Genomic DNA, 26,443 nt, shown 5'->3' on the forward strand with positions numbered 1-26,443 from the left:
ACTATTTTCCACATTTTACAATAAGAGTAGGTAAAAATAAAACATTTAATTTATTTTTTCTTCTGGAAAGAAATGCATTCATACGAAGGCATCAACTTCACTTTTCTATTTATAGAAGAAACACATGTCAAACATTTAAGCATAAGCATTTAGATGAAAATGTCTTTAAGAAAATAACATTTCAATCAGTCATGTCTTTTGACCGGTCGTGTATATAATAATAATTAAAAAATAGATCAAGCATATAATCTAAACCTTTATCCCTCAGAAAAATAAAGAGAGCCTCGTAGCATCCCCTCATTTTCTCACTCCTCCCTAAAATCCCTTCCAACCTCCACCTCCGCTCTAGTTCATATATCCTACCTCGTCATTCTCTCCTCTCTTCGTCATATTTGAGACATTTCATAAAAACATGTTGAACATTTTCTGTAATGTTACAAACATCACATTTATCTGACACACACTTTGTCATTAAATAAAGAGTTGATTTGAATCCAAATCTTAATTTTGATATCATCACTTCCTGTCTCCTGCACTTCCCTTTGAAGTCTTTCATTTCAGTTGATTTCTGGATGTTGTAGTATTGTTTTCCCACTTCTTCTTCCTTATTATTGACCTGGCCTCACCTTCTCCACAGGGAACTCTCCATACATCATAATTTCATGTTAATGCTCTTTTAGCCATCACATCTGCTTTCTCTTTACCCTGGACACCAACATGAATCCAACAACATTGTACATTCCAGTTCTTTGTAATCTCAACAACATCATCTTTGTTTCAGTAAGTCCTCTCTTCCTGTTTCTTTGGAGTTCAGGCATATAAGAGCTGCAGTTGAATCTGAACAAACGACAGCTCTCTCTGGCCTTACCTCATGCATCCATTCAACCCTAATATTATAACAGTTAGTTCTGCTGTAAACACAGATCATTTATTATTCATTCTTTTACATATTTCTATATCAAACTCAGGTATGAACACTCCTGTCCCCACATGTCCACTCTCTGGCTCTTTGGATCCATCAGTAGCTATGTAGTTATAATTTTTCTTTTGTAAATAACCTTCAACCAAATGCCCAATGTTAGCCACATTTCTTTAAACCATTCTCACTTTTGCTCTACAAGTTGTAAGTCAACACTAGGCCCTGGAACAATCCATTGGAGGGATATTAGCACATCCAACATTTGGTCCATCAAATGGAGTTTTTCCAAGGTGCTCTTTACTGCTGCAGAAGCTGCACTATGGCCAAAGATACAACAAGCAAGAGCAGCTGGACCGTTCTGTTCAGTACGTTCAGCACACGTTCAGTCCGTTCACTGAATGAGAGCTCCGCTCTTCCTCTCAGTCAGTCAGTGATTCATGTAGGAGCTCTCGTTCAGTTCGTTCGGTGATTCACGTCGGAGCTCTCGTTCAGTTCGTTCAGTGATTCATGTCGGAGCTCCGCCTCCAAGTCACTCTGTTCCTCTCAGTACGTTCAGTGAACGAAACACTGACTGAACGTGAACGAGCAAGACTGCGAGTCACCAGCCTCAGTCACACACACACACACACACACACACACACACACACACACACACACGCACACACACACACACACACTGTACTGACTGAGGAGAGGAGGGAGGGCGGGCTTTGAGTGACTCTTACAGTCTAGAGAGAGAGACACGAGACGGGAGAGAGGAGAGCGCAACTGAAGTTGAGAAATGAACGACTCTTTTCAGTAAGTGATTCAGTTCAGTTCGTTCACCCAGATGATTCGTTCGTAGTGAACTACACATCACTAACCTGCAGGCTCCAGGCTCCAGGCTGCACATTGTTGCACTCACCACACACGCACACCTTTGATGAAATATGCTATGGTTTACAATGATTTTAGAACAGCTGAGTGGGTTTAACACTTCTTTATCAAGTGATAATCGTCACTTGTAATGTAGTTTTCGTTTCATCACATTTTCGTCAATTAGATGATGAAGTAACATTATTCATCAAATCGTCAAATAGCGGAGTTTCGTCTCATCATCGTCATAGTTGACTAATTTAAAAAGACCTTCGTCAATGAATATTTTCGTCATTTATTTCGTTGACAAGATTAACACTGCTTGTTATTGAAATGTGCTCTATAAATAAACTTGCCTTGCTTTTTTAATTCAGATGTAAAATCTCTGTTAGTTATCCTTTTATTTTTGTGTATCTTGCTACATTGGTCTGCTCCAAAGGTCCCAGCTGTCGATACGTGGATGTCAGAAATCGCAGCCTTATTCCCTTTAGAGAAATTGACTCAAGACCTCAACCATAAAACTGACGAATTCTGGAAACTGTGGAAGCTTTTGGACTCTTTCCTTCAGAGACTCTGAAGCATTTGTCTTGCAAGACACTGTTTAACTATGACTGCAAACCTGACTATGCCACTCATTTATTTTCTGCTTCATTTACAGTCTTAATGTATTTGTTTGTATGTGTGGATGCTTGTCTATATCTATGTATTCAAATATTTGTGTTTTTCGCTGTGATATTTATGAGGTCTTTGTATAAGTCATTTTTAGCATCTGTTAGTTTGGGGTGGATTTTTTGTTTAGTTTAATTTTAGTTTTGTTCTTTAAAAATTAACAAACTCATTAAAAAAAAAAGAAAAAATTGATCTTTGTTCAACATGCTTTTATTGACCAGCAATTTGTTTGCATCAGGATGCAGGAACAGAGACCAGACTCTCCTGGACCCAGCTGTGTGTCCATGAAGAGTGACCGGTCTAAAGGTCTTATTATTAAGTTTAAAGATGGACGTCCTGCTGATGGAAGGTAAGAATTAAAAATCAAGTGAATGTTCTGACTCTGTTGTTCAGAGACTCATGTCTTGGCTCAGAGCTTCATAATATATGACCCGTTGTTTTCTTGTCTAATATGTCCTGTCACAGAGTTCAACAGGAGAGCTCCGAGGTTCACAGAGATCAATCAGACCAGCAGAATCCAACAGACCTGGACTCCATCTTTATGGTGTGTTCAACACACTGTTATTTAATATTCTACCATTACAAGAATTTAATGCTAAGTTATTTCAGACTGACAGATGAATCACATGTTGAGTTCTACCAGTTTTTATTGAATATCCAGTGTCTCCTTCTTTTCCAGCTGCTGGAGGAGAACATTGTCACCTTTGTGAAGAACGAGCTGAAGAGAGTCCAGAGGGTTCTGAGTCCAGATTACCCAGAATGCTTAGAGAGTCAGAGTGAGGATGAAGAGCAGCGAAGAAGTTGTAAAGAGGCATTTTTGAAGATCACTCTCCACTTCCTGAGGAGACTGAAGCAGGAGGAGCTGGCTGACTGTCTGCACAGCAGTAAGAACATTTGAACAGATTTAGTATTTTAGAAAAAGGTTTAAAGTTTCAAACTCAGATAGTCATGTGATCTATATCAGGATCTGTTAATTGATTTCAGTTCTTTCTTTATTCAGGATCAGGTGCTGCATGTCGGCGTGAACTCAAATCTAACCTGAAGGAGAAGTTCCAGTGTGTGTTTGAGGGGATTGCTAAAGCAGGAAACCCAACCCTTCTGAACCAGATCTACACAGAGCTCTACATCACAGAGGGAGAGACTGGAGAGGTCAATGATCAGCACGAGGTCAGACAGATTGAAACAGCATCCAGGAAACCACACAGACCAGAAACAACCATCAGACAAGAAGACATCTTTAAAGCCTCACCTGGAAGAGATGAACCAATCAGAAGAGTGATGACAAAGGGAGTGGCTGGCATCGGGAAAACAGTCTTAACACAGAAGTTCACTCTGGACTAGGCTGAAGACAAAGCCAACCAGGACATACAGTTCACATTTCCATTTACTTTCAGAGAGCTGAATGTGCTGAAAGAGAAAAAGTTCAGCTTGGTGGAACTTGTTCATCACTTCTTTCCTTAAACCAAAGAAGCAGGAGTCTGCAGGTTTGAAGAGTTCCAGGTTGTGTTCATCTTTGACGGTCTGGATGAGTGTCGACTTCCTCTGGACTTTAAAAACAACGAGATCCTGACTGATGTCACAGAGTCCACCTCAGTGGATGTGCTGCTGACAAACCTCATCAGGGAAAACTGCTTCCCTCTGCTCACCTCTGGATAACAACACGACCTGCAGCAGCCAATCAGATCCCTTCTGAGTATGTTGACATGGTGACAGAGGTCAGAGGGTTCACTGACCCACAGAAGGAGGAGTACTTCAGGAAGAGATTCAGAGATAAGGATCAGGCCAGCAGAATTATCTCCCACATCAAGACATCCAGAAGCCTCCACATCATGTGCCACATCCCAGTCTTCTGCTGGATCACTGCTACAGTTCTGGAGGGTGTGCTAAAGACCAGAGAGAGAGGAAAGCTGCCCAAGACCCTGACTGAGATGTATACCTACTTCCTGGTGGTTCAGTCCAAACTGAAGAACATCAAGTATGATGGAGGAGCTGAGACAGATCCACACTGGAGTCCAGAGAGCAGGAAGATGATTGAGTCTCTGGGAAAACTGGCTTTTGAGCAGCTGCAACGCTTTAATTTTTTAGAATGAAATAGAAACAATGTCATAGGTGACAATATTGTTGAAAGCAGCGGGTTGACTCTGAGTGTCATCATATAAATCATATGTAAGATAGAAAATGTGAGACAAAATGTATTAGGAATAACTATAAAATGTTTAATTATATATATATATATATATATATATATATTACAGAATACAATTATATTGTGTCTTGTTGTTAAGTTTTAATCAATTGTTTGTGGCCACCTCCTCCCACATACACATCCATAGAGCCCCATTGTACCAGAATATTTTTATACAACTATCCGTTTCATAAACTAGACATGTTAAAGTTATAAAAAAATATGGTCGTGCTTTGTTCTACCTTGGGTAGGGGTATCTCGAAAACTAAAGCCTTTTTGGGGGGTTTGTTCCTCTACGTAAACAATTTAACAACTTCACATTTGAAAGGTGCATGAACCAGCCGCATCCATCCTCTAAAAATGAACTCATCCCGGCTTTCTGCTTCCTGGAAGGAAATCCAAAAGTGGTTTACAATGTCCTTGATCCATGGAAGAATATCAGTCTGACCTGATATAATCACAGCCTTGGAACAAATTACACATACATCAATTTATTTTAGCAAGTCTATTTTCATTGCCATTCATTTTCAATAACATAAACAAGTAGTACAAACATACTATAAAAACAAACAGTAACACCATTATCAACTGGAATGAACAGAATGATGTCATCTGGGTTTTTGTCACTAACCAATTGGAGTCTCTTTGTGAGATTTTTAGTTGCATGCCAGATGTCCAAGGGATGAACAATGCCATGGTCCTGGTACCTCCCTTTCTCTGGATCTTCAATGAAAAACAAACACAAACAATCACATAACACCAAATTCTCCCGATTTTCTATGGTCTGGAAAACTTTGCTCTAACTACATTACAATATATAAACAATGTACTTGCATTGTTTGTATATTTTTAACTTTTAAAACCTTCACATACAGACATTGTAGATGTAAGCAACACAAAAATTCCCTCAAAATATATACTCACCCATTAGGGCTGCTATCTGTAAGTGTGCATCAGTCACAATCTCCTTGATTTGGATCTTTTCAATTAGCTTGTCGAAATGTCTTTAATGTAAACATCTCTTCCGGTCAGTCGCTCTGTTATCGTCAGTCACAACACTGAAGTACCCAGTGAAAGCAGCTTCATTTGAAATGGTGGAACACCATCACACTCTGTGCCTGTGATGCAGTCGCTGTAATTGCACTTCCGGATGGATAGCTGGAGGAAGGTGGCCAGGCTAGTTAATGAGGTCACTCTCAACAGCAACCTTTTCTAGACCAGGGAAGGAGGATGTGTCAGATGCATGTTGCTCTAGGTCATCCAGAATGTTTGGCACATGTGATGGTACAGCCTCATGGTCATGGATGTCCAGAACAGCCTCTTCCAGTCCAATAATGGGAAGCCTATCAATGGCTTTTTGAATTGCACTGCTAGCACTGTGGTAGGAAGAATATGAAAATGTAACGCAATGTTTTACTTTGAAAGTCATCACCAACTGACGACTGAGTGAATCTTTCCATGTCTGAAACACTTAGCTGACAAACATGGCCATCATTATATTATTACAAAGCTTACCGCACACATATTGGTGGGACATAGTCAACATCAGAGAGGTCTAAGGCCAGTTCTCCCTCCAAATCAATCCTGCAAGCAAAAAACAAATACAAATGTACACACTCTTACATAGCCATGCATGATATGATCATGATTTTTTGTTACTTACATGTTGTTCTCAAGGCTGTTAGCTTGTTCTTCATCTACTAAAACGGAGTCTTCAAGAAGGTCCATGGATTTGACGCTGTACAGAAATGAAGTATAAATACATAATGCATAAAAACAATCACAGTTTAGAATCACTGAAGGGAATTATTAGTTCCTATAATGGTGTATTCTCTAACTAACACATTGGTGTTAAGTGTAGGGTCAATAAAAGCAGTCATTGTTCTATCTCTTCACATGCTTCCAACTTCAGAGGAGACACCCATCTCAACCTGACTACTTCCATGGCATATTCTTAAGAGTTTGGGGCGCAATCAGTAACTATCTGGTTGGAACACAGAGACTTTCTTTACTTTAATTCCTTCAACGTCATTGAACGCAACTGGACAAGAGTGCTGCAGACAGCCACCAGTACCTGAAGAAGACTGGTGCAGGTCATCCTTCCTGGACATTAATGTCCTAAAGACTAAAGAAATGAAAGTAGATTTCAGGAAAAATCCCTCTGAATTTTGATGTTGACAGCACTTTTATGAAGATGTTTTATCCCTGTTTTATTGAATCAATTTTAACTTTCTGCATGGTGACCTGGTACAGATCACTCAGCATCAAAAACCGCAACAAAATGCAGATCATTGTTAAACTGTGTGTCAGAATCACAGGATCGTCCCTTTCTGACCTTTCTTATTCATATAAGACAAAATGTCTTAAGAAAGCTCAGTCAATCTTGGCAGATCAAAGTCATCCTTTGTCCAAGGATTTTAAGTTGCTGCCGTCAGGCCACAGATTCAGCCTGCCAGCATGCAGGACAAAGAGGATGAGAAACTAATTTGTTCCTGCTGCCATCACCTTTTTAGACCACTATCTGTGTTGCCTCTGTTTCTTATCTATTGTATTTATTTACTGTCCTTTCTATGTTGTTTGCTCATTTCGGGCTGTATGTATGTGTGTGTTTTACTGCTGACTGCAAAACAAATTGCCCTCTCGCAGGGATAATAAAGACAACCTTGAACCTTGAACCTTGAACCTTGAACCTTGAACCTTGTTTCATGAAGTCCTCATTGAACATTTACTACAGAAACAACCCCACCTAACAATGGTTGTTCCTATGAAAGGGTTAATGTGTTCACATTTCTTGGTGTATGGATAAGAGACTTACTTGGAAAACTCAAGTAGAAAAAATCATCTGTAAATGTGAGAAAGTGAATAACATCCTCAGAAGTCTAGCAGGAAGCGTGTATGTAAATCAGATGCAGGATGAATATATGCAGGTTTTCACAGATGGGTCCAAGGATCCAGTCTCAGGGAAAGCTGGGTTTGGTATGTATGTGGTTAATCTTCAGATCTGACAGAGTGTCCACATATCTGATCATTTGTCTGTGTTTACTTCTGAACTTTTGGCTATTTTATGGGCCATATGGTGGGTTGTGGAGGTTCAACCTCCAAAGAGTTGAATCTGTTCTGACTCGGCAGCTGCCTTGTTGGCATCGAAAGAGGGTTCTTCAGCATCTGGTCCTGATTTGGTTCAGGAGATCCTCTGCTGGTTACTTCAGGTTGAGAATTTGGGGTGTCAGATTCAGTTTTTCTGGGTACCAGGTCATTCAGGGATTGAGGGGAATGAAATCTCTGACACACTTTCAAAGGAGTCTCTCTTCAAACAGTGTATTGAGATGAATGTTCCTTTGGAGAAAGGTGAATGTTATAGTGTTTGTAAAGAAAAGTTAGAGTGTCAGTGGCAAAGAGAATGGGATGAAGAGAGAAAGGGCAGGCATTTTTTCTCTCTGCAACCATCAATAAAAAGGAAAAGGCTACTGCTAAAATCTTGTAGAAAGGATGATGTACTTTTAACTAGGCTGAGGTTAGGACATTGTGGTATGTCCAGTTATTTAAAGGTCATCAGTAAACACCCTGATGGTCTGTGTCAGTGTGGAAAGGAGGAAACGGTCCGTCATCTTGTCTTTGTTTGTGTTAAATATAAGAATGAAAGAAGTCAGTTATTCATCTGACCTGGGACTCTCATCTTTCTCCTTTAAGTCTATATTTTCTATACAAACTTTCAATCTGTTGGGGGCGCAGCTCTTAGATTCTTACATGCTACTGGCCTGTATCAGAAGATATGAATGAAGTACACACTCCTAGACTGTGGAGGGCAGCATTACATTCTACAGTGTACAGTCTGCTGGAAAACTAATAGAAGAATAGAGGATGTAGAGTTTATTTCCGTCTCTTTCACAGATAACACGTGTGTCTGTAACTTTGTAGGTTATCAGAGTATCGTCAGTGTTGAGTTCTTCTGTGACTCTTGGATGTGTGTCAGATGTCCGGGTTTCAGGATCTTAAAGATTTGTTCAGACGGCGGCTGCTCGCTGCGGTTATCAGAGATATATCAGAGACAACAACATGTGGATACGAAGAGGAGCTCCACCGACAAAGAAAAGTGCTGGATGTGATTTTAATACCTGAAATCAAGCTGCAGAGAGCAGGTAGGTTTTCTTTCCACTGCTGGAAACGTGTTTCCTGCTTATGTTTCAGGGAGCAGAGCCTTTAGTCCATAGACGCACACAGCACAGTGTTAGCCGCAGCTAGCTTAGGCTAACAACATCATTGACTTTACTTAAAGACTCTTTAGTCTGGACCTATTGACTCCACCAATGGATCTTTGTGTTTATTTTAGTATTTAAAGTAGATATGATTATTAAAGATACGTTTTAGAAACACATCCGTTACTGAGTAAAGGCTGAGGCTCCTCTAACTTCAATAAGGACCGGAGATAAACGCAATCAATTTCAAAATAAAACCTGTACTTCCGGTTTAGCGGTTCATTTATTTAAACTTTTTTACGGGAATTCATGCAAAATACTTCAATATAAAACCGTAAAGTAACCTCCATTTGAAACGTTTTAGTCATGTATTTATATGAACATGAATACATTTAATGAATATTATATAACTCATTACTCAATCTCTAATTTATTCAGTTAAGTTGAGATGAACAGGAGAGTGAATTAGTGCAAAGAAAAATGCTCATGGAGTCTGCAGTTAAGACTCTTCTCTTAGAAAAACGTCTCATACAGACTTTAAATATTTCAGTGAACAATATAAGTTCAAGTAGCATTATTTAATATTTCTTAGGTGTGGATTAAATGCTGCACCATGTTGGTTGTGCTTAAGGATGCAGAAATGCAAAATTTTCTCTAATCGATTACTCTTCCCATTGTTAAAGCGAGTACTCGAGTAATCGTTTTGTAGTTATTTTCTTTCTGTGATTCTTTTCCCCCACGGGAGGCCCCGCCCCCAGCTATGACGCGATGCCGACTGTATCTATTGATTCATTTGAATTTTCGGGATTTTAATAATTGTTAGTAATAGGCCTACTTTGTATTAACGTTCAACGTTCTTACATCAACAGACAGCAAACCTCAAATAAAACTTCACACAGACGTGTTATGACCGTTTTAACACTGTATTATAATTAGAGCAGTGAGTGTGGCGAGCGGACGTGCAGACATCAATGCACACTCATCGCACGTTGAAGCTGTTTTGACAGCAACATTCTGTTAACAAAGACTCCAGTCTGCAGTGTAGAGCACACTTTACTCTGGTAAATGAAGTTACAATAGAACAGGTGAACTGTTTCATCTTTCTCCTCTGTGCGTAATCACACACTCGCTCAATCTTGCTCGTCTGTCCGCTATGAGCGCTGTCTCCCTATGAGGTTGTTCCATTTTGTAGTTAGGAAAACATCTAGTTATGCTGCTCTGTCCTGGATGATCAATCGTCTTTGGTTTGGCGGGGCAAAGCGGTAATCGCAAAGTGAAAGTTCTTGGAGATCTTGCGTGCTGCCCTCGTTGCAGTGACGGTGAGGTTCGTGGCTGGTGAGGCACTGACTTTTTCAGAGTCAGATTTACAAATATATGAACCCATTTATAGAGTAGCTTAAATTCAACATTAAACTGGCAGCTTGCACATTCTGGTTGTGTTTCATATCTCATATCAGCATTATTTACACACACACACACACACACACACACACACACACACACACACACACACACACACACACACAGAAGTAAGGTGCATATTTAGCCAGGGAAGAATGTTACATTTATAGCGCCTCAAATGTTTTTCCATTACAATTCATACTCATTAAATAAAAATAAAAGTAGACACTTACTGCGGTGTAAATGAAGTCCATTCACCTAGCCTTCTGGACTAAAATATCTGTGACTTTGTTGTAAAAGTCCTCATTATCTTCTTTTAGTTTTAAAAGTATTCCATTATTTATCACTTTCAAATAAAAATTCTGCATAGTAGAGGATCAACATCAAACCAAGCATAAACTCTTGGCCTTATGAGCCTCACGCAACCTGACGCACGCCCCCTTCAGGTGAGCAGAGGTACTGGCTTACCTCATGCTTTTTCAGTGCAGTTTTATGTCAAATTAGACTAAATATGTTATAAACACACATGAAATACATGAATTATTCTATGGAAAGTGAGGGCGTATAATTAAAGTGTCTACAAACATTACATTGGTGACAAACTGTAAGAAAGAAAAAGACATCCACTCGACCCAGTTTGTGAGGGATTGAACAATCTGAGATGAGGCTCAACTCGTCGCTGCCTCACCTCGCATGTCTCTGGCGGAGCCGACCAGATATATGCGAATTCAGCGATTTTTATGATGAAAATGATTTTTTGGAATCTACAGAAATTGCATTGAAAACACAGATCAGTAAAAAAATATATATATTTATTTTATTTAGTCATTATTTATTTTTTTACTTTTGATGATGACAGGTGAGGCAGCTCCTGACCGCACGTCTCGTTGTCCTGGTATTGAACATCTTGAGAAACAAGAGCGTTTGATACTCTGACAGGCCACATAATAATGGAGTGTCTGTAAAAATGATTAATTATGGCTAGAATGTTTCAAAGAATAATAAATAGTAGTCCTATTGTTATTGAAACATTTGCATCCGTTTTGTATTCTATAGGTACGAAAATATTCCATTGTGTAAAAAAAATGTTTGTGTGGGCGATCAACCGGTGTTTTGATGAATATGGCCGAGGTTATAAAGGCAGGATGTGGTGCAGGGGAAAGTCAGGAGAATCAGAGTGCCACGGGGGAAAATAACGAAAAGTGAAGTGCCAGGAAAACGTTACTGCAGCTGCTGTTATGTTCATAGTCTGTGTGGTAAATGGTAAATGGACTTGAGCTTATAAAGCACTTTTCTAGTCTTCCGACTACTCAAATCGCTTTTACACTGCAGGTCACACCTACACATTCACACCCTGATGTAGTGATCGCTATGTAGTATTATCCATCAGAAGTAACTAATCTCATTCATACACCACCACCGAAGCAGGGGGAGCAATTCAGGGTTAAGTGTCTTGCCCAAGGACACATCGGACATGTTGCCCAGCTGGGAACGACGACGGGAACAACGACTCTACCAACTGAGCCACAGCAGCCCGTTTAAAGTGTTTCATGGTTGTTAGGTGGGGGTTATTTCTGTAGTAGATGGACAATTATGAAAACGTGAAACAGACTGTGGATCATCTTAGATTTATTCAGCCATGGTCAGACAACACAGAAACACAACACACATGGCTGACAAAGTGCAGACCATCGCTGACCCATGCTGACCAAGATCTCACAATCCTTGACAATCATTGGCAAAGTGGCCATCATGGGCAAAATGGCAAAATGGCCAAGTCTTCAACACACAGTGTGGCTTATATTCTGCTAGAAGGTACAGCCCACAAATTCCTTTCCATTTGGGTACATCACTATAAAACAATAAAGATGACATGACACTGATTTGTATACGTATCAGATGTAGACTCTCTGTCTAGCAAACAGTTGTTGACAACATAAGGTTGGCTCCTATCCAAACATAGATCTGCTACAATTTACATGTTTCACCATATAAGGTTACAGCTTCAGACATCCAAAAGTAGAATTACTGTGAGATGGTCGACACAATTTAAAGATATGTCCACAAAATTATCAAGATGAATGAATCTATGAAAATACGTACTAACAATGGTATTATGAAAGTGTCTGAAAGATAGACCAGTGCTTTGTTTGTCATCTATTTTCTTTTTGCACTCGTGCACCTTAAGTCTTATTTCTGTTGGCTCCTTTTTTCTGTTTTGAATTAGGCCTATCCTAGAAGCCACAATGTAACAAGAAACATTTACAAAAATGTGGACTACAAAACCATTATCGATTACAATTTTTTTGTTACTGATTATTATTTAATGAATGAGTACTCGTTTGCACCCCTAGACAGGGAACTACACAAATAGCACAACTTGTTCTATTAGTGTAGTTTTCTGTCTTCTTTTAATATCTGCACACAGTTTTTGTCTCGTCTGTTATCTTCTCACCAGGGGCGTCACTAGGTTTTAAGGACAGGGGAGGCTTAGCCCCCAATATGTTTTGCTGAACTCAGGGAAAAGGTACAGGGTTCCTCTGTGCAAACAGAACCGCTTCAAAAACTCACTACTCCCTTTTTCCAGTTAAGCCCATTAACGAGCAAAAAATAGTGGATGAACGGAAAACCAGGAGGCCCCCAATGTACCGATAACTGTAGACATGTATGTATGAAACTGTCTGGAGTGGCATGTGCACAGTGTGCATGTGCATGCGCCTGTGACTGTAGGAGTGTGTGTGTGTGTGTGTGTGTGTGTGTGTATGTGTATGGATACGTAAGCAGACGCTTGGGTAAACTGTAGCACGGATAAGCTAAATGTTTTTTGCACATTTGTAAATACTGTTTTTATATTGTTTTCGATGTATTGTCCATGCAGCAATTTCCCAGCATCCTAGACAAATTTCTCCCTAGGGAGACGAATAAAGAAACCTTGACCTTGAGATGCATAGGATGTGAGCGAACGTAGCGCACGAGCACAAAATTTCACAAACAGCTAACAAAGACTGAGAAATTATTTATTATTATTATTTCAGTATGTTTTTTTAATACAGTACAAGAACAAACACAGGTTTGCACAGTAACAGTATGTTTACAGCATTAACAACAGAAGTAAGCCAAGTACACCATTTCTAAATAACATGGCTACAATTGCGAGTTACTTAGTGGGTGGAAGCTTTAAAGAATGCCGTCTGTTTTTAAGGGTGGCAAATCGGTCTATCACTCTGTTGTGACTCATATGCTGAAGCGTGTCTTTTTCAGTTGACATGACTGCAAGAATGTGAAGTCTTTTCTGACCCATAGTTTGACACACAGCCAGGAGTGCAGCCGACGCAGTGCACTAAAGGACCTTTCACATGAGCAGCTGCTTACAGGCACTGTTAGGGCAACTTGGATGGTTGCCTTCAGAGAGGGGAAACATGTCTGAATCAAGGAGGTTGTGCACAGACAACACATCTTTGGGTGAACATCCAGCCTCTGTTTTCCGGGCAAGAAAGTTTCTGGCCACCAGAACCTCCTCTGTTTTCAGGTCAATGCTGTAGTGTTTTGCAAGTTCATTCAAGTGTGATTCACTTAGGAAGTTCTCACATGTAGGACTGCATGCCTGATGCCTTTTAGTAGCCCTGCATCTACACTGCAAAATCTTGGCTCAAGCTCGCCAACCATCCTATCCACACAAGGGAAAAGTAACTCTCTTTTCAAAGTGTCTGAGTTGTTCAATTCAGTGCGTGAACCTGCAGTTGCCTCCAGCACAAAATCCTCTATTTTCCTCTGTTTATTCCTTGTCTTTGCACGTGGTTCAGGAATACTGTGGGTGTGGCACAGGGCTTTGGTTCTCTCATACAGCTCCAGTGCAAATGCATCTGTGTGTTTGCCCTTAAGTGTGTCACACACTTCTTGTTTGCAGATCAAAGCCTCTGCCAGGTCTAAAGTCTCTTTCTGAAGGAGCTTGTGGAGTCCTTCGGTTACAGACATTAGTGACTGAAACATCAGTAGTGCATAGACTGCTGAGAACTTACAGAGCTTTGCTCTGAGACCAACAGCTATGGGGGATCCAATGGCAGAAAGGCACTCCAAAATGGCAGACAATGTCTCAAGAACTGCACTGATTGATCGCAACTGACATGCCCAGCGAGTGTTTGAAAGTTGCACAAGCTCAATTGGTGTCAATCCAAGCCTTGTCTGAGCCTCCATGAACTTATGATGACTCACTAGGGAGGTGCTGAAGAAGGAGTACACACACAGCCTCTGGGATGGCCTTGCAAGTATGTCACACCACCAGGTTAAGTTCATGAGCATAACAATGCACATAGATAGCTTCAGGACGTTTCCCTGTTTGCTAGTTGCCTGGTAGCTTTTCCATGCAACGACATTGTCCTTATGTGTTTGTGCCATCTCATAATTGCCAAAGATGACTAAAGCTTTCTTCCAGTTCTTGCAACCACTACTGACCAAACTATCATGTTTGATGTTTTTGCCAAACACTCTACATGAGAAGCAGAAAGCTGTATTCTGGTTGACTGAATATTCTAACCAGTTGCTTTCAAACCAGCTGTGGTGAAATGCTCTCTTCTGCGTACCAAAACTATCTTGTGGGTAGCTCTTCAGCTTTATCTGTCTGGGCCCTGTGTCTTTGTCACCTAAATCAAACCCTGTAGTGGAGTGAGTTGCTGCAGCTGCTTCATCATTTTCACTCTCTTGGTCTGTTTGCTCTCCTCTCTCTGTGATAACTTGATCTTCCTCTGCCTCTTCATCCATCTCTGGATCCCCTTGCTCTCTCTGACTTGACCTTGCCTGTTGATCTTTTTCTCCCTCAGCATCTCCTTCTGCCTGACCCTTCAAGATACATTGAAACACAATGATTTGAATTAAGGCTTCAGCCCCCTAAAATAGGCCTAATGACGCCACTGGTGTGCAAGTTAGGTTTTTCTTTGTCTATTTGTCAAACAGGGAGCACTTGGTTCATTAATTACATGGGACTTTCTGCTGTTAGCTGGGGGCTGGAGCTAACTAATTGTTACTACCAGCAGTGATGAATACTTACTTTCTTGAAAAACTTTCTTATATTCATTCTTCTTCATTCACGTTCTTCTCCTCATGCTGTTCTAGTCGGCTCTGTGTGCTTGAAGGTACACACACGCTGCAGGTACGGAGTGCAAGTAAGGTCGCAGGGAAAACGTGGACTGGATTTTCAGTGATGTGGGCGTTCTCTATATGAACAAGTGGAATGGATTGGATAACAACGCACTGAAGGGCGTAGAGAGCTCTCTCTACCTTACACTATGAAGTGAAGGGAAACTGACAGATTTATGATCATATTAAAGTGAATAATGACAAGTTATGTGATTATTTATTTAAACTCATATTCTGGCCACTTTATATTGAATTTGTCGGCACTTTGTAAAAAGAAAAGAATAAAAACACCAAATTATTTAGGGGGGCTTCAGCCACTGCTTCTCACCTCTTTCATCTTCTGTCTTGGGGAAGACAAAATGCTTTCACACCTCTGATTTAAAAGACGGTGGTGCGTCCTCAGTTTCTAAATCTTGCTCTTCATCTGCCGACCGCCTCTGATCTACAGACACTCACCATATTATTAAGATTCATTTTTCAGAGGACAGATGTGAACCGTGACTCCTTTGAATCGATTTTCAACTGCCTCACGATGAATCTTGACATCCCTTTTTTAATTTCCTTTGCAAGTCACAACCTGTTTAATTGATCAACTGAACAAACTACTTGTGATAGGATAATACTTTATTGATCCTCAGAGGGGAAATTCAGGCGTTGGGGAAGCACACATTAAAGTAGAAGAGGTTCATACAAAATAAAAAATGTAAACACATTAGATAAGATAAATATGTATAAAAATATACAAGTACAATATAAATGAAGTTAACTATACAGGGCATTAAGACATTATGTGCAGAGAATGTTAAGATAAAGTGACTTGGTCTGATTGATAACAGCATGTTATGTAGCAGCTGTGAAGAGAGACAGTGTTTAATCACTGAAATGAAGAGTGCAGTTATACAACATAATATAGTGTAATGTAATTAAATACAATATATGATGAAATATACAGAAAATGGATGCTAAATAATTCGGTAACACTTTATATTAAGGTGCTTGTAATAAGCATTAATAACGGGTAAGTCACTTATAAGACCTTATTAGATTCTTATTAACACAAGACTAAGTGTTAATATAGGCATAATTAACACATTTATTATGTCTTATAAGACACTGATAGGCTCTTATTAGAAACTTACTAACACTTTATATACCGTCATAGACATTAATAAGATGTTTATTAACATTAATAAGACTTCATGAGTGTTAAATAAGCTATAAATTAATTTATTATTGGCTTGTAAGATATTAATTAACACAGAAACGTATTTATAGACCACTTATCAACATTCACAAGATGTTTATTGACATTAATAAGAGTTTATTAGGTTATATTAATGCCTTTATAAAGGTTAATAAATACTTTATTATGCACTTATTAACAGCTCAGTGGGAACAGGGTCCAACTTTCAAGTAAACGCAGAAACAAAAAGGAGGTCTATTGAACTTCCACTCAAACAGTTTTTGAAAAAAAAAATGCTACTACAAATGCAAGCATTATCTTTAACGTTAACTGTAAACAACATTATGAAAACATTTGGTGTGTCATAGCTACCAACATATCTGATCACATTCAGGGAAAAAGCATAGTTGTTTTCAACTAGGGGGGAGACCTAGACCCACTATTTGAGCTCACTGGGGAGGGGGTTGTGTCAAACCTGTTGAAAAATAGGTTCAACTCAGCAGCAGATACTGGGTCTCCTTGAATTCTGGGTTCATGCTGCAGCCCGTCATCTGCTTCATGTCGTTCCACACCTCCTTTGAGTTGTTCTGTCCCATCTTGTCCTCTGTCTTCTCCTTGTAGTTGTTCTTGGCCTCTCTCAGCTTCTTCTTTAACTCCTTTTGGACAGCCCTGAACTCCTCATGATCCCTAGTCATGAAGGCCCTCTTCTTTCTGTTGAGGAGAGCTTTAATGTCCTTATTGATCCATGGTTAGTTGTTTGAGAAGCAGTGAACCTTTTTGGTAGAGACGAATGGTGTCTTCCTGTAATACGAGAGAGACCTTCAATGTCATCTCCATAAACAGTTCCCAGTCTGTGACTTTGAAGCACTCCTGCAGGGCCTCCTCTGTGTTCTTAGACCAAACCTTCAAAGTCCTTGTGCTGGCCACCTGCTGCTTCACCAGGGGCCTGTAGGTGGTCTCAAGGTGGATCAGGTTGTGGTCTGATCCCCCCCCAGAGGGGGGAGAGAAGAGGATCTGTATGCTCCCTTCATGTTGGCATACAGGAGGTCCAGTGTTTTTTTCTCTCTTGTAGCACAGTCCACATACTGTTTTAAGTTGGTCAGGATAGAGGAGAGAGAGACAAGATTAAAGCCCCCGCTAGGGTTGCAAAGTTCTGGGAAATTTCCAAGTTAGAATCTTTCCATGGGAATAAACGGGAATAAACCGGGAATTTAAGAAATTGAAGGTTGGCCCTTAAAGGAAGAATATCCGATTTTTTTTTTTTTTTGATCCAGTAGATGTCTCCCTTGAGCACCTGCATGAAACCAAAACAACTCGAGCTGCATTGTTGTGTTAGCATGCTAATGCTAACGCTCTTTATTATGCTTGTATCTTCACACTTCATGTAAATTTATACTAAATGACCGTGATCTAGAAACGCTTACGTGACATTCAAATAATCAGTGAGTACAGTATGTTATTCTTCTTTTCTCTAGTCCCTCAATTAAACAACTTTTATACTCAAGGGGCGGAGCCGGCCGTCCTGTCATGTAAACACGCTGTAGCTACGGCTCAGACAACATCACAGACAGTGGGACTCGGGTGTTACACCCATTGTAGACAGTCATGACTCAGAGTTATTTTCAGAGGATATATTTGATTTCTGCTACATTTAAGTGTGAAAAATCACATATTCTTCCTTTTAACAGGACACCTAAATATAGTTGGGCAAAATGGGATGCTGGGTTTGTAGTCCCGGGATCACCTCTCCATAACTCCTCAGGGATGCTGCTCCATGCCTGTAGCTCAATAGTTCCTCACGAGTGTACGTCATTCCAACAGTTAAAAAAAACTCCCGTAAGGAACATGTAATAACGCAACTAAAACGCTGCAGCAGTGCAAAACAATCAACACAGTTAAATTAAAACAATTAAACAGTACAAAATGACTCTATAAAAGTTAGAAAATAAACCACATACGGAAAAAGTGAGTTGTAGCTGCTGCAATAGGCTGCCGACTCAGCGCCCGGAAGGGGATACTTGTAGTTGGCTTTAGAGTTTGAAAATACATTTTATATATTATGCCACAAGTTATAGTCTTGTTACAAAACAATCAACCTTTGTAGCAGCAGCAGCACTATGAGCACAAAAAGTGAACGTACAGCCCCGGCCTAAATCAAAAATGAAAGAAACAACACATCATACTTCCCTAAGTCAAATGTCCTCAAAGTAACAGTACTTTGACCTGAGTAGAGTATTTGAGTTCTCTTTCTACCTCTGGCTTGTCATTTGTATCTTTGCGACACAAACTTCAGGCCACCCTCTGCATAATTCAGGGCCCGAGTCAAATAATCTGGATCAGTCCCGATCTGTCCTGGCTTGTTAAACTTGCAGCACGTCATGTTACTTAACTCAACATCAGATGGATCTATGCGGGTCAGAGGGTTCTGTTGACAGAGGGGACAACAAGTTAAAGACAGGAAGTCAACTTGACTTGTGAAGGATGTCCATCTTTCCTTCATTGATCTCATCCACTGTGACTGACACTGCTTTTGCTGAGAGAGTTACTACTCATTTCATAGCCGTAGAAGCATTTCAAATTGAGATAGAAAAATCCTAGGAACTAAGGTAGAAAGGTCAGGAGGTTCATGTGGGGCTGATAGTCTCTGAATTAATTTGAAAGCACACTGTTTCAACCTCATTGACAGCGCAGTGTGCCAGCTTCACTGTAGCTCAGCTCGCCCAACAGCAATCTCTCTCCCAACTATCGTAACAGATAATCCATTCATTTTCTTCAACAGAATTAAAATGACATCATCCATAGCAACAAGTACACAGGACAGGATATAGCTGTAGCATTAACTTATCATGCTGTTCTTGAGCATGTCAATTAAAATATTAAAAGTAGGGCTGTAAACGTTAATTCATTAATCACAGTGAGATTAAGTCTGAAATGAATGAATGTTTTTTAATGACAGTAGCTGCAGTGATGGAATGACTTGTGGGAAAGGAGCCACAGGTCGGATTTGAACCCGGGCTGCCCGCTCTCCAGGACTTAATGATGATGAGGAGAAACCTCAGTCCTCACAGCCTTAGGCTACCGGCGCCCTCACTTTTTTTTACACAACCTCTTCGGCTGGTTTCATTTACTTTTACTTTTTTTTAACAATTTCCTTTTTTCCGTGGTTAAGTTAATATAGTATCTTCAGTCTACCACATGTTCCTTATTTTCTTTCAAAATAAAGGTAGGTTTGTATCCAAAAAGGAAGTAGAGTAACCTAAGCTTAAGACAAAATTACAAAATAAAAGCATTACAAATCTTTTAAAATGCAAAATAAGTGAAATCCAAACATGATTAAAATGTGATCAATTCCAATGAACTATTGATTTTCAGTGATTAAAAATTAAATCATTTGACAGCCCTTATTAATATTAAAAAATCAGTCTAAGTACCGTTAATGTTTGTTTACTGTGTCCTGCAGATGTCCAGCAGCTGTTGGTGAGTAAAGAAGAGCTTCCACCTGAGCAGCAGGAGTGGAGCCACATTCTGGACCAGGAGGACACCAAGCCCCAACACATTAAAGAAGAACATGAGGAACTGTGGATCAGTCAGGAGGAAGAACAGCTTCAAGGACTGGAGGAGGCTGATACCACCAAGTTCCCCTTCACTCCTGTCTCTGTGAAGAGTGAAGATGATGAAGAGAAACCTCAGTCCTCACAGCTTCATCAGAGACAAACTGAACAGATGGAAACAGGAATTGATGGAGAGGACTGTGGAGGAGCAGAACCAGAGAGAGACTCAGATCTAGAGAGACATTTACAACCAGAGACTGAGGTCAAGATAGAAGACTCTTATGAACCTGAGACTGATGACAGTGATGATTGGCAAGAGACAAGAGAAGATCTGTCAGAATTAAACTTGAAAAATAAGAAACTAAAGACTGGTAAGAGACTGCATAGGTGCTCGGAGTGCGGTAAAAGATTTAACCACAAAGGGTCAATGACCAAACACATGTTGGTTCATACAGGAGAGAAACCCTTCAGCTGCTGTTTGTGTGATAAAAGATTAAGTACTAAGGGAAGTCTGACCACTCATATGATGGTTCACACTGAAGAGAAACGCTACAGCTGCTCTCAGTGTGAGAAAAGATTTACCCATAAGGCCAGTCTGACAAATCACATGGCAAATCACAGAGGGGAGAAACCCTTCAGCTGCACTGAGTGTGGTAAAGGTTTTACCCAAAGAGGACATCTTGCCACACACATGTTAGGGCATACAGGAGAGAAACCATTCAGTTGCTCTGTTTGCAGTAAAAGTTTTACCCAAAGAGGAACTCTGGCCACACACATGTTAGGTCATACAGGAGAGAAACCATTCAGCTGCTCTCAATGTGAGAAAACATTTACTCATAAGTCTAGTTTGACATATCACATGGCAAATCATAGAGGGGAGAAACCCTTCAGCTGCCTTGAGTGCGGTAAAAGATTTAACCGAAAGAAGGTTATGACCAGACACATGTTAGGTCATACAGGAGAGAAACCCTTCAGCTGCTCTGAGTGTGGTAAAAGATTTAACCGAAAAGATCTTGTGACCAAACACATGTTAGTTCACACAGGAGAGAAACTCTTCAGCTGCGCTGAGTGTGGTAAAAGATTTAAGCAAAAATGGCATCTGACCACACACATGATGATTCACACTGGAGAGAAATACTAATCCTGTAGAATGGTGAAAGTGATCCAAAGGAATCCAAGTTAACAACATCACTAATGTGTATTCATAAGTATGTATTGACTAACAGATGTACAACTGCTGTTATAAAGGGATATAAGACAATTCTATTGACAGAAATCTGTCTCTACCTTTTTGACATTGATGTTTTGTTGCTGACATATGAACCAGTAAGTTGGGAGCAGCTATGACGTTTGAATGTAAAGGGTTTATATGAAACAGTTACAGTGTAAGGATCCTTCTTCTCTCCTGATATCTTCTTTCTGTCACTCTGTTTCCTTGGAGGCCTCTGTGTTGGGTAGCACAAGTTCTTCAGACAGCTCATGTGTAACCTTGTAATAAATAATCTGATGTAGAATGAGAAAGACTTTCATCTACTTGTGTTATTTTGTGTGGAGTGCCTAAAGCAGGGATGTCAGACAGCAGGTTTCATCCGGCCCGCGAGACGTTTTGGGAAGAAGGAGGAAATGTATTGAAAAATATTTTGAGATTTTTTTTATAAATTAAATATTCGTAATACGTATTTTCCCCAAATTGAATTAAAACCTATGTAAAATGAGCAACATAAAGGTTGATATCATGATACGAATATTAATTAAATGGGGCACTTTGAACTGTCTTCTCAGCAGGGAGTATCACGAGCTGCTCCTGCATTACGCTGGTAATACATCACACCTGAGAGAGGTGACACATAATGCAATTTCAAGAGAGATCGAAGGAGCAATATTTCTTTAGTTTTATTTGCTCACAAGTTGCCAGAATTTTGTCAAAGCTACGGGACTTAACGACAGGCACACAGCTGCACTGCGCGCACATCATGACGGTCTTCAGTTCTGTCCACACTTCTTACCAGTTTCTCCTGTCTTGACTGATGTAAAACAAAAGTTTTGGCTGATAATAACAAAGCTTCCTATGGAGTGAGCCACAAAGAGCAGCTCGTGGAAATAAAAAAACAATCATCTCCGCCATGCGTAATGGCCCAGACAGTCTCCACACATCCAGACTAAGTGTAGGTTGTGGACACTGGCGTTGAGCCTCATGCATCTCCCGACTAGTTTTACCTCTGGTTATTGTAAAAATAAAAAGAATATTAACAGATTTAATGACAGATGGTTTATTTTTAGGTCACCCAGTGAACGTGTTGTGTTGATCACCTAAAAGTTTCAGCGCAACATCACTTCTAAATGCAGTAGCCTGTTGTTGCGACTTTATCACCAGCTTTCATCAGACTGTAAAACTATAACTATTACTGAACATTTCATTCTTATACAAAAACAATATCACTCACAGGCTGCCCGATCATATAGAGGTCCGCTGGTTTAACCGCGGAGCAGCGCTAAACGCTTACTTGAATTGCGCACGGAGATGGCACAGATTCATGGCGCATAAAAAGTCAGTGACAGAGTTTGATTACGATAGTGCGGACACGTAGAAGAACGGACTGCCAGACTCATGAAATGTCGTTTAACTGAGTTTACTTAGTTGAAAAACGTGCACTCCACATGGAGCTGATCAGACTGCAGTGCAGTCTCTCTCTCTCTCTCTCTCTCTCTCTCTCTCTCTCTCTCTCTAATGCACTGATCCCAGGGCAGGTAGAATAACCTGTGTCAAAGTTTCTATAACCTTGAACAGCAATATTTAAATATAATATAATAATCTCAAACAAAACATAATTATTGATATTTTCTTCTGTAATGTGGTACATTTAAATATTTCCATGTGCCAACATGCAGTTTTACAGTTAACCCCTCTGCTTAATGTTAATGTTTTCTATACAATCATACATTAGCCTATATATCCATGTGTTGAGTTATAGTGATGTTGGCAAAATTAGTCCAGCCCACTTGAGGTCTCATTTTAACAAATCCGGCCCCCGACCCAATAGAACTTTGACATCCCTGGTCTAGTCTAAAGTCTCTAAAGAAAAGGAGTTCAGCAGATCCTGATGCAGAGTGACCACAGTCAGATCAGGTCCAGGTTGATTTCACTGAAAACCTTTAACCCTTAATAAGAATCCTGCAGTCAGAATACAAAATAAAGAAAATCTCAATGACACCTGAACATGCACAGGATTAATTAAGAGGGCAGAGGCCACTGGGCACAAAACTGCTGCAGCCTTTGATCAAATACTGAATGACAAAACCTGTAGATGTCATCTGGCATTCTGGATTTACTCAACATATTGTTAGAAGAAACAATAGAAATGCATTAGATAGATACTTTATTCATCCCCTGGGGGAAGTACAGGAGTGTCCCATAGCTCACAAGTTAGAAAAAATAGAACAGAGAAAACATCAATATTAATTTAAAACTGCATAGATATTAACAGATAATTAAAATACGTAAAATACATAAGTCTTTATATTCCTTAATGCTTCTTATAATGGCACAAATCACCAGGGTGTTAGGGAGAGAAACAAGAAAAAGGCAGACAGTAACGTTCCACCCACAGCTCCAGTCATGAGCTGCTACCATTGGCCTGTGTGTTAAAAAGCCTAATGGCTGTGGGGACAAAGGATCTGCAGCACAGTGAAATTAGACATCCAATGCAGTTACTTCTCCTACCTGCCATGATGTCATGAAGAGGATGACTAACATTGTCAAATATATTCTGTCCTCTCTTTCGCACCCATCTCTCCACCTCAATCCTCAGTAAGTCCCTACACTTGCCTAAAACTGCGAGCTAGCCTTTTTTATCAGCTTGTCAAGCCACCTAGTGTTCTTGTCAGTCATGTTGCCCCCCCAGCAGATCACATAAAAAGGAACACTCTCCACAACTGACTGAGAGAACATCTCCAACATTTCACTGCACACATCAAAAGACCTGAGCCTCCTCAAGAAAAAGAGTCGGCTCTGTCCCTTTCGGTAGACGGCGTCAGTGTTCACAGTCCAGTCAAGTTTATTGTCCAGATGCACACCTAAGTATTTATAGGTTTGCACCACTTCAATGACTTCCCCTCTGATGTTAATTGGCTGAAAGGGGGAGTTGGACCTGTGAAAGTCCAAAACCATCTCCTTCGTTTTTGCAGTGTTAAGCAGGAGGCCATTGTTATCGCTCCTGTCACTGAAGGCTGTTATCAGGTCCCTGTACTCACCTTCCTGCCCATTCCTAATGCACGCCACAATAGCCGTGTCATCAGAGTATTTCTGAATGTGGCAGAATTCAGAATTCAGATTTTTGTTGGAAGTCAGCCTTGTACAAAGTGAACAGGAATGGAGCTAGCTAGCACAGTCCCCTGACGAGCCCCCGTGTTGCTAACCACCGTACCAGAGACACAGTTCCCCAGCCTGACAAACTGTGGTCGTCCTGTCAGGTAATCTGCGATCCAGGCAGCGAGAGAGGAATCCACCCCCATCCCCTCAAGTTTGTGTCTTAGAAGAGGGGGCTGGATGGTATTGAAAGGGCTTGAAAAATCAAAGAACATAATCCTCACATAACTACCCAGCTCCTCCAAGTGGGAGTAGGCCCTGTGGAGCATGTACAGCACAGCATCATCCACTCCAATATGCTGCTGGTACGCAAACTGTAGAGGGTCCATTGAATGTCCAACCTGTTGTCCAAGACTGCGAAGAAGTAACAGTTTCAGTGTCTTCATGATGTGTGAAATGAGAGCCACCGGCCTATAGTCATTTATCTTGTTTGGACGGCCTACTTTAGGTACCGGTACGAGACATGATGTTTTCCAGAGAAGCGGAACTTTCGCCTTCTGTAGACTTAGGTTAAAGATCCACTGGAGGGGTTCCGCCAATTGGGCTGCACACTCTTTAAGCAGTCTCGGACACACCCCATCAGGACCAGCTGTTTTCCAGGATGCAGCCTCTGAAGCTCTGACCTCACATCATCCATTGTGAAGAACAGGGGAGGGGTCCCAGGTGAGGGGGAAGTTGCAGCAGCAGTGTGAGGAGTGCAGCTGTGTGGAGAAGAAAGGGAGAGGTGTCTTGCAGCTTAAGTAGTGGTGGAGGGAATGGGTGAGGCTATATCAGCTGGTGCTGGACACACACTAGCCACCATGTGAAACCTGTTGAAAAACTGGTTGAAGACATTGGATTTATCAACATCATCATCACTAGTGGTAAATTGGCAGTTCTTTTTACTGTAGCCAATGATGGTTCTCATTCCCCTCCACACCTCTTTGGTGTCATTATGCTGCAGCTTCCTCTCTACTTTCTTTTTGTAGTTTGTCCTTGCCTGCTTTAATGCCCTCTTTAGCTCATGTTGCACACTCTTGACCTTCACCCTGTCTCCATCCCTAAAGGCCTCTTTTTTCTTGTTAAGGAGTTTCTTGATGTTACTTATGATCCAGGGTTTGTTATAGAGAACGCACCGTACAGTCCTTAACTGAACTATTCTGTCCATGTTACTGTCCAAGTTGTTCCCCTGTGACTCCAGCAGTACACTCCAATCTGTGCGCTCAAAGCAAGTCCCTTAAAGAATCACTAGCGTCTGGTGTCCACTTCCTGAATGAGCGAATGGTTGCATGCTGACTAAGTACACAGGGTTTATAGGAAGGCTGAAGAAAGACCAGGTTGTGATCTGGTCTGCCTAGTGGTGGTACAGCTGAAGCACTATAAGCTTCTTTGATGTCAGTGACAGTGGGTGTTGAGTCTGTATTCTTGCAACAGTTTCATTGTTGACGTCACATGCCACCATAGCAACGGCTCTTGGTGAAATGTAAACAACAACGGCGACGATGTGAGATAACTTCCTCGGTACATAATACGGTCTGAGACCAACTGCCAAAAGTTCAATATCCTGACAGCACAGCACACAGAACCAGGCCCTCACCCTCACCTTTGCACTTTACACTTGCTCTCGCGTCTCTGTCCACTCGTACCATAGCAAAGCCAGTTAAGTCGACAGAAGTGTCCAGAATGTTATTGTTCAGCCAGGTCTCCGTAACACACGAGACTACACTCACTATGTCCCTTGGTTTTTCACAAGTGCCTCCATCTCTTCACATTTGTTGGACAGGGAGTTGACATTCCCCATGAGGATTGAAGGTAGGACAGGCTTAAATCTCCATCTCTGAGCCTTACGTTTAGCCTTAAGCTTAGCTCCAGCCCGACATCAGTGGCATGCCTTCTTAAGCTCAGCCGGGATGTGATGACTTACTCCACGAATTGTCCGTTGCAGAATAAGGAGGTCCTCTCTCGAGTACACTAACCTTGTCATTGTACTCATTGTCAGTCAAAAA

At 40.7% G+C, this 26,443-nt stretch overlaps 2 protein-coding genes and 1 long non-coding RNA gene across 3 annotated transcripts; 2 read left to right on the plus strand and 1 right to left on the minus strand.

Moving 5' to 3' along the window:
* Nucleotides 1–2,671: 2,671 nt before the first annotated feature.
* Nucleotides 2,672–4,453, plus strand: LOC136182722 (NACHT, LRR and PYD domains-containing protein 12-like). Its single transcript, XM_065963803.1, has 4 exons — nt 2,672–2,792; nt 2,909–2,987; nt 3,123–3,327; nt 3,444–4,453. Exons 1-4 carry the CDS (start codon nt 2,683–2,685, stop codon nt 3,782–3,784), a joined length of 735 nt encoding a protein of 244 aa, XP_065819875.1. The 5' UTR covers nt 2,672–2,682; the 3' UTR covers nt 3,785–4,453.
* Nucleotides 4,454–4,672: 219 nt separating this feature from the next.
* On the minus strand, nt 4,673–6,429 carry LOC114920851 (uncharacterized). The gene is made up of 5 exons (XR_003809136.2): nt 6,292–6,429; nt 6,144–6,212; nt 5,553–6,004; nt 5,260–5,351; nt 4,673–5,092 (listed from the first exon to the last, which is right to left on the minus strand). It is a non-coding gene; the product is annotated as an uncharacterized lncRNA (long non-coding RNA).
* A 1,996-nt stretch (nt 6,430–8,425) lies between these two features.
* Nucleotides 8,426–21,615, plus strand: LOC136182719 (gastrula zinc finger protein XlCGF57.1-like). The gene is made up of 2 exons (XM_065963791.1): nt 8,426–8,767; nt 20,002–21,615. Exons 1-2 carry the CDS (start codon nt 8,602–8,604, stop codon nt 21,231–21,233), a joined length of 1,398 nt encoding a protein of 465 aa, XP_065819863.1. The 5' UTR covers nt 8,426–8,601; the 3' UTR covers nt 21,234–21,615.
* The last annotated feature ends 4,828 nt before the right edge of the window (nt 21,616–26,443 follow it).

Source organism: Labrus bergylta, chromosome 15, assembly GCF_963930695.1.
Source record: "Labrus bergylta chromosome 15, fLabBer1.1, whole genome shotgun sequence".
Classification (NCBI taxonomy): Eukaryota; Metazoa; Chordata; class Actinopteri; order Labriformes; family Labridae; genus Labrus; species Labrus bergylta.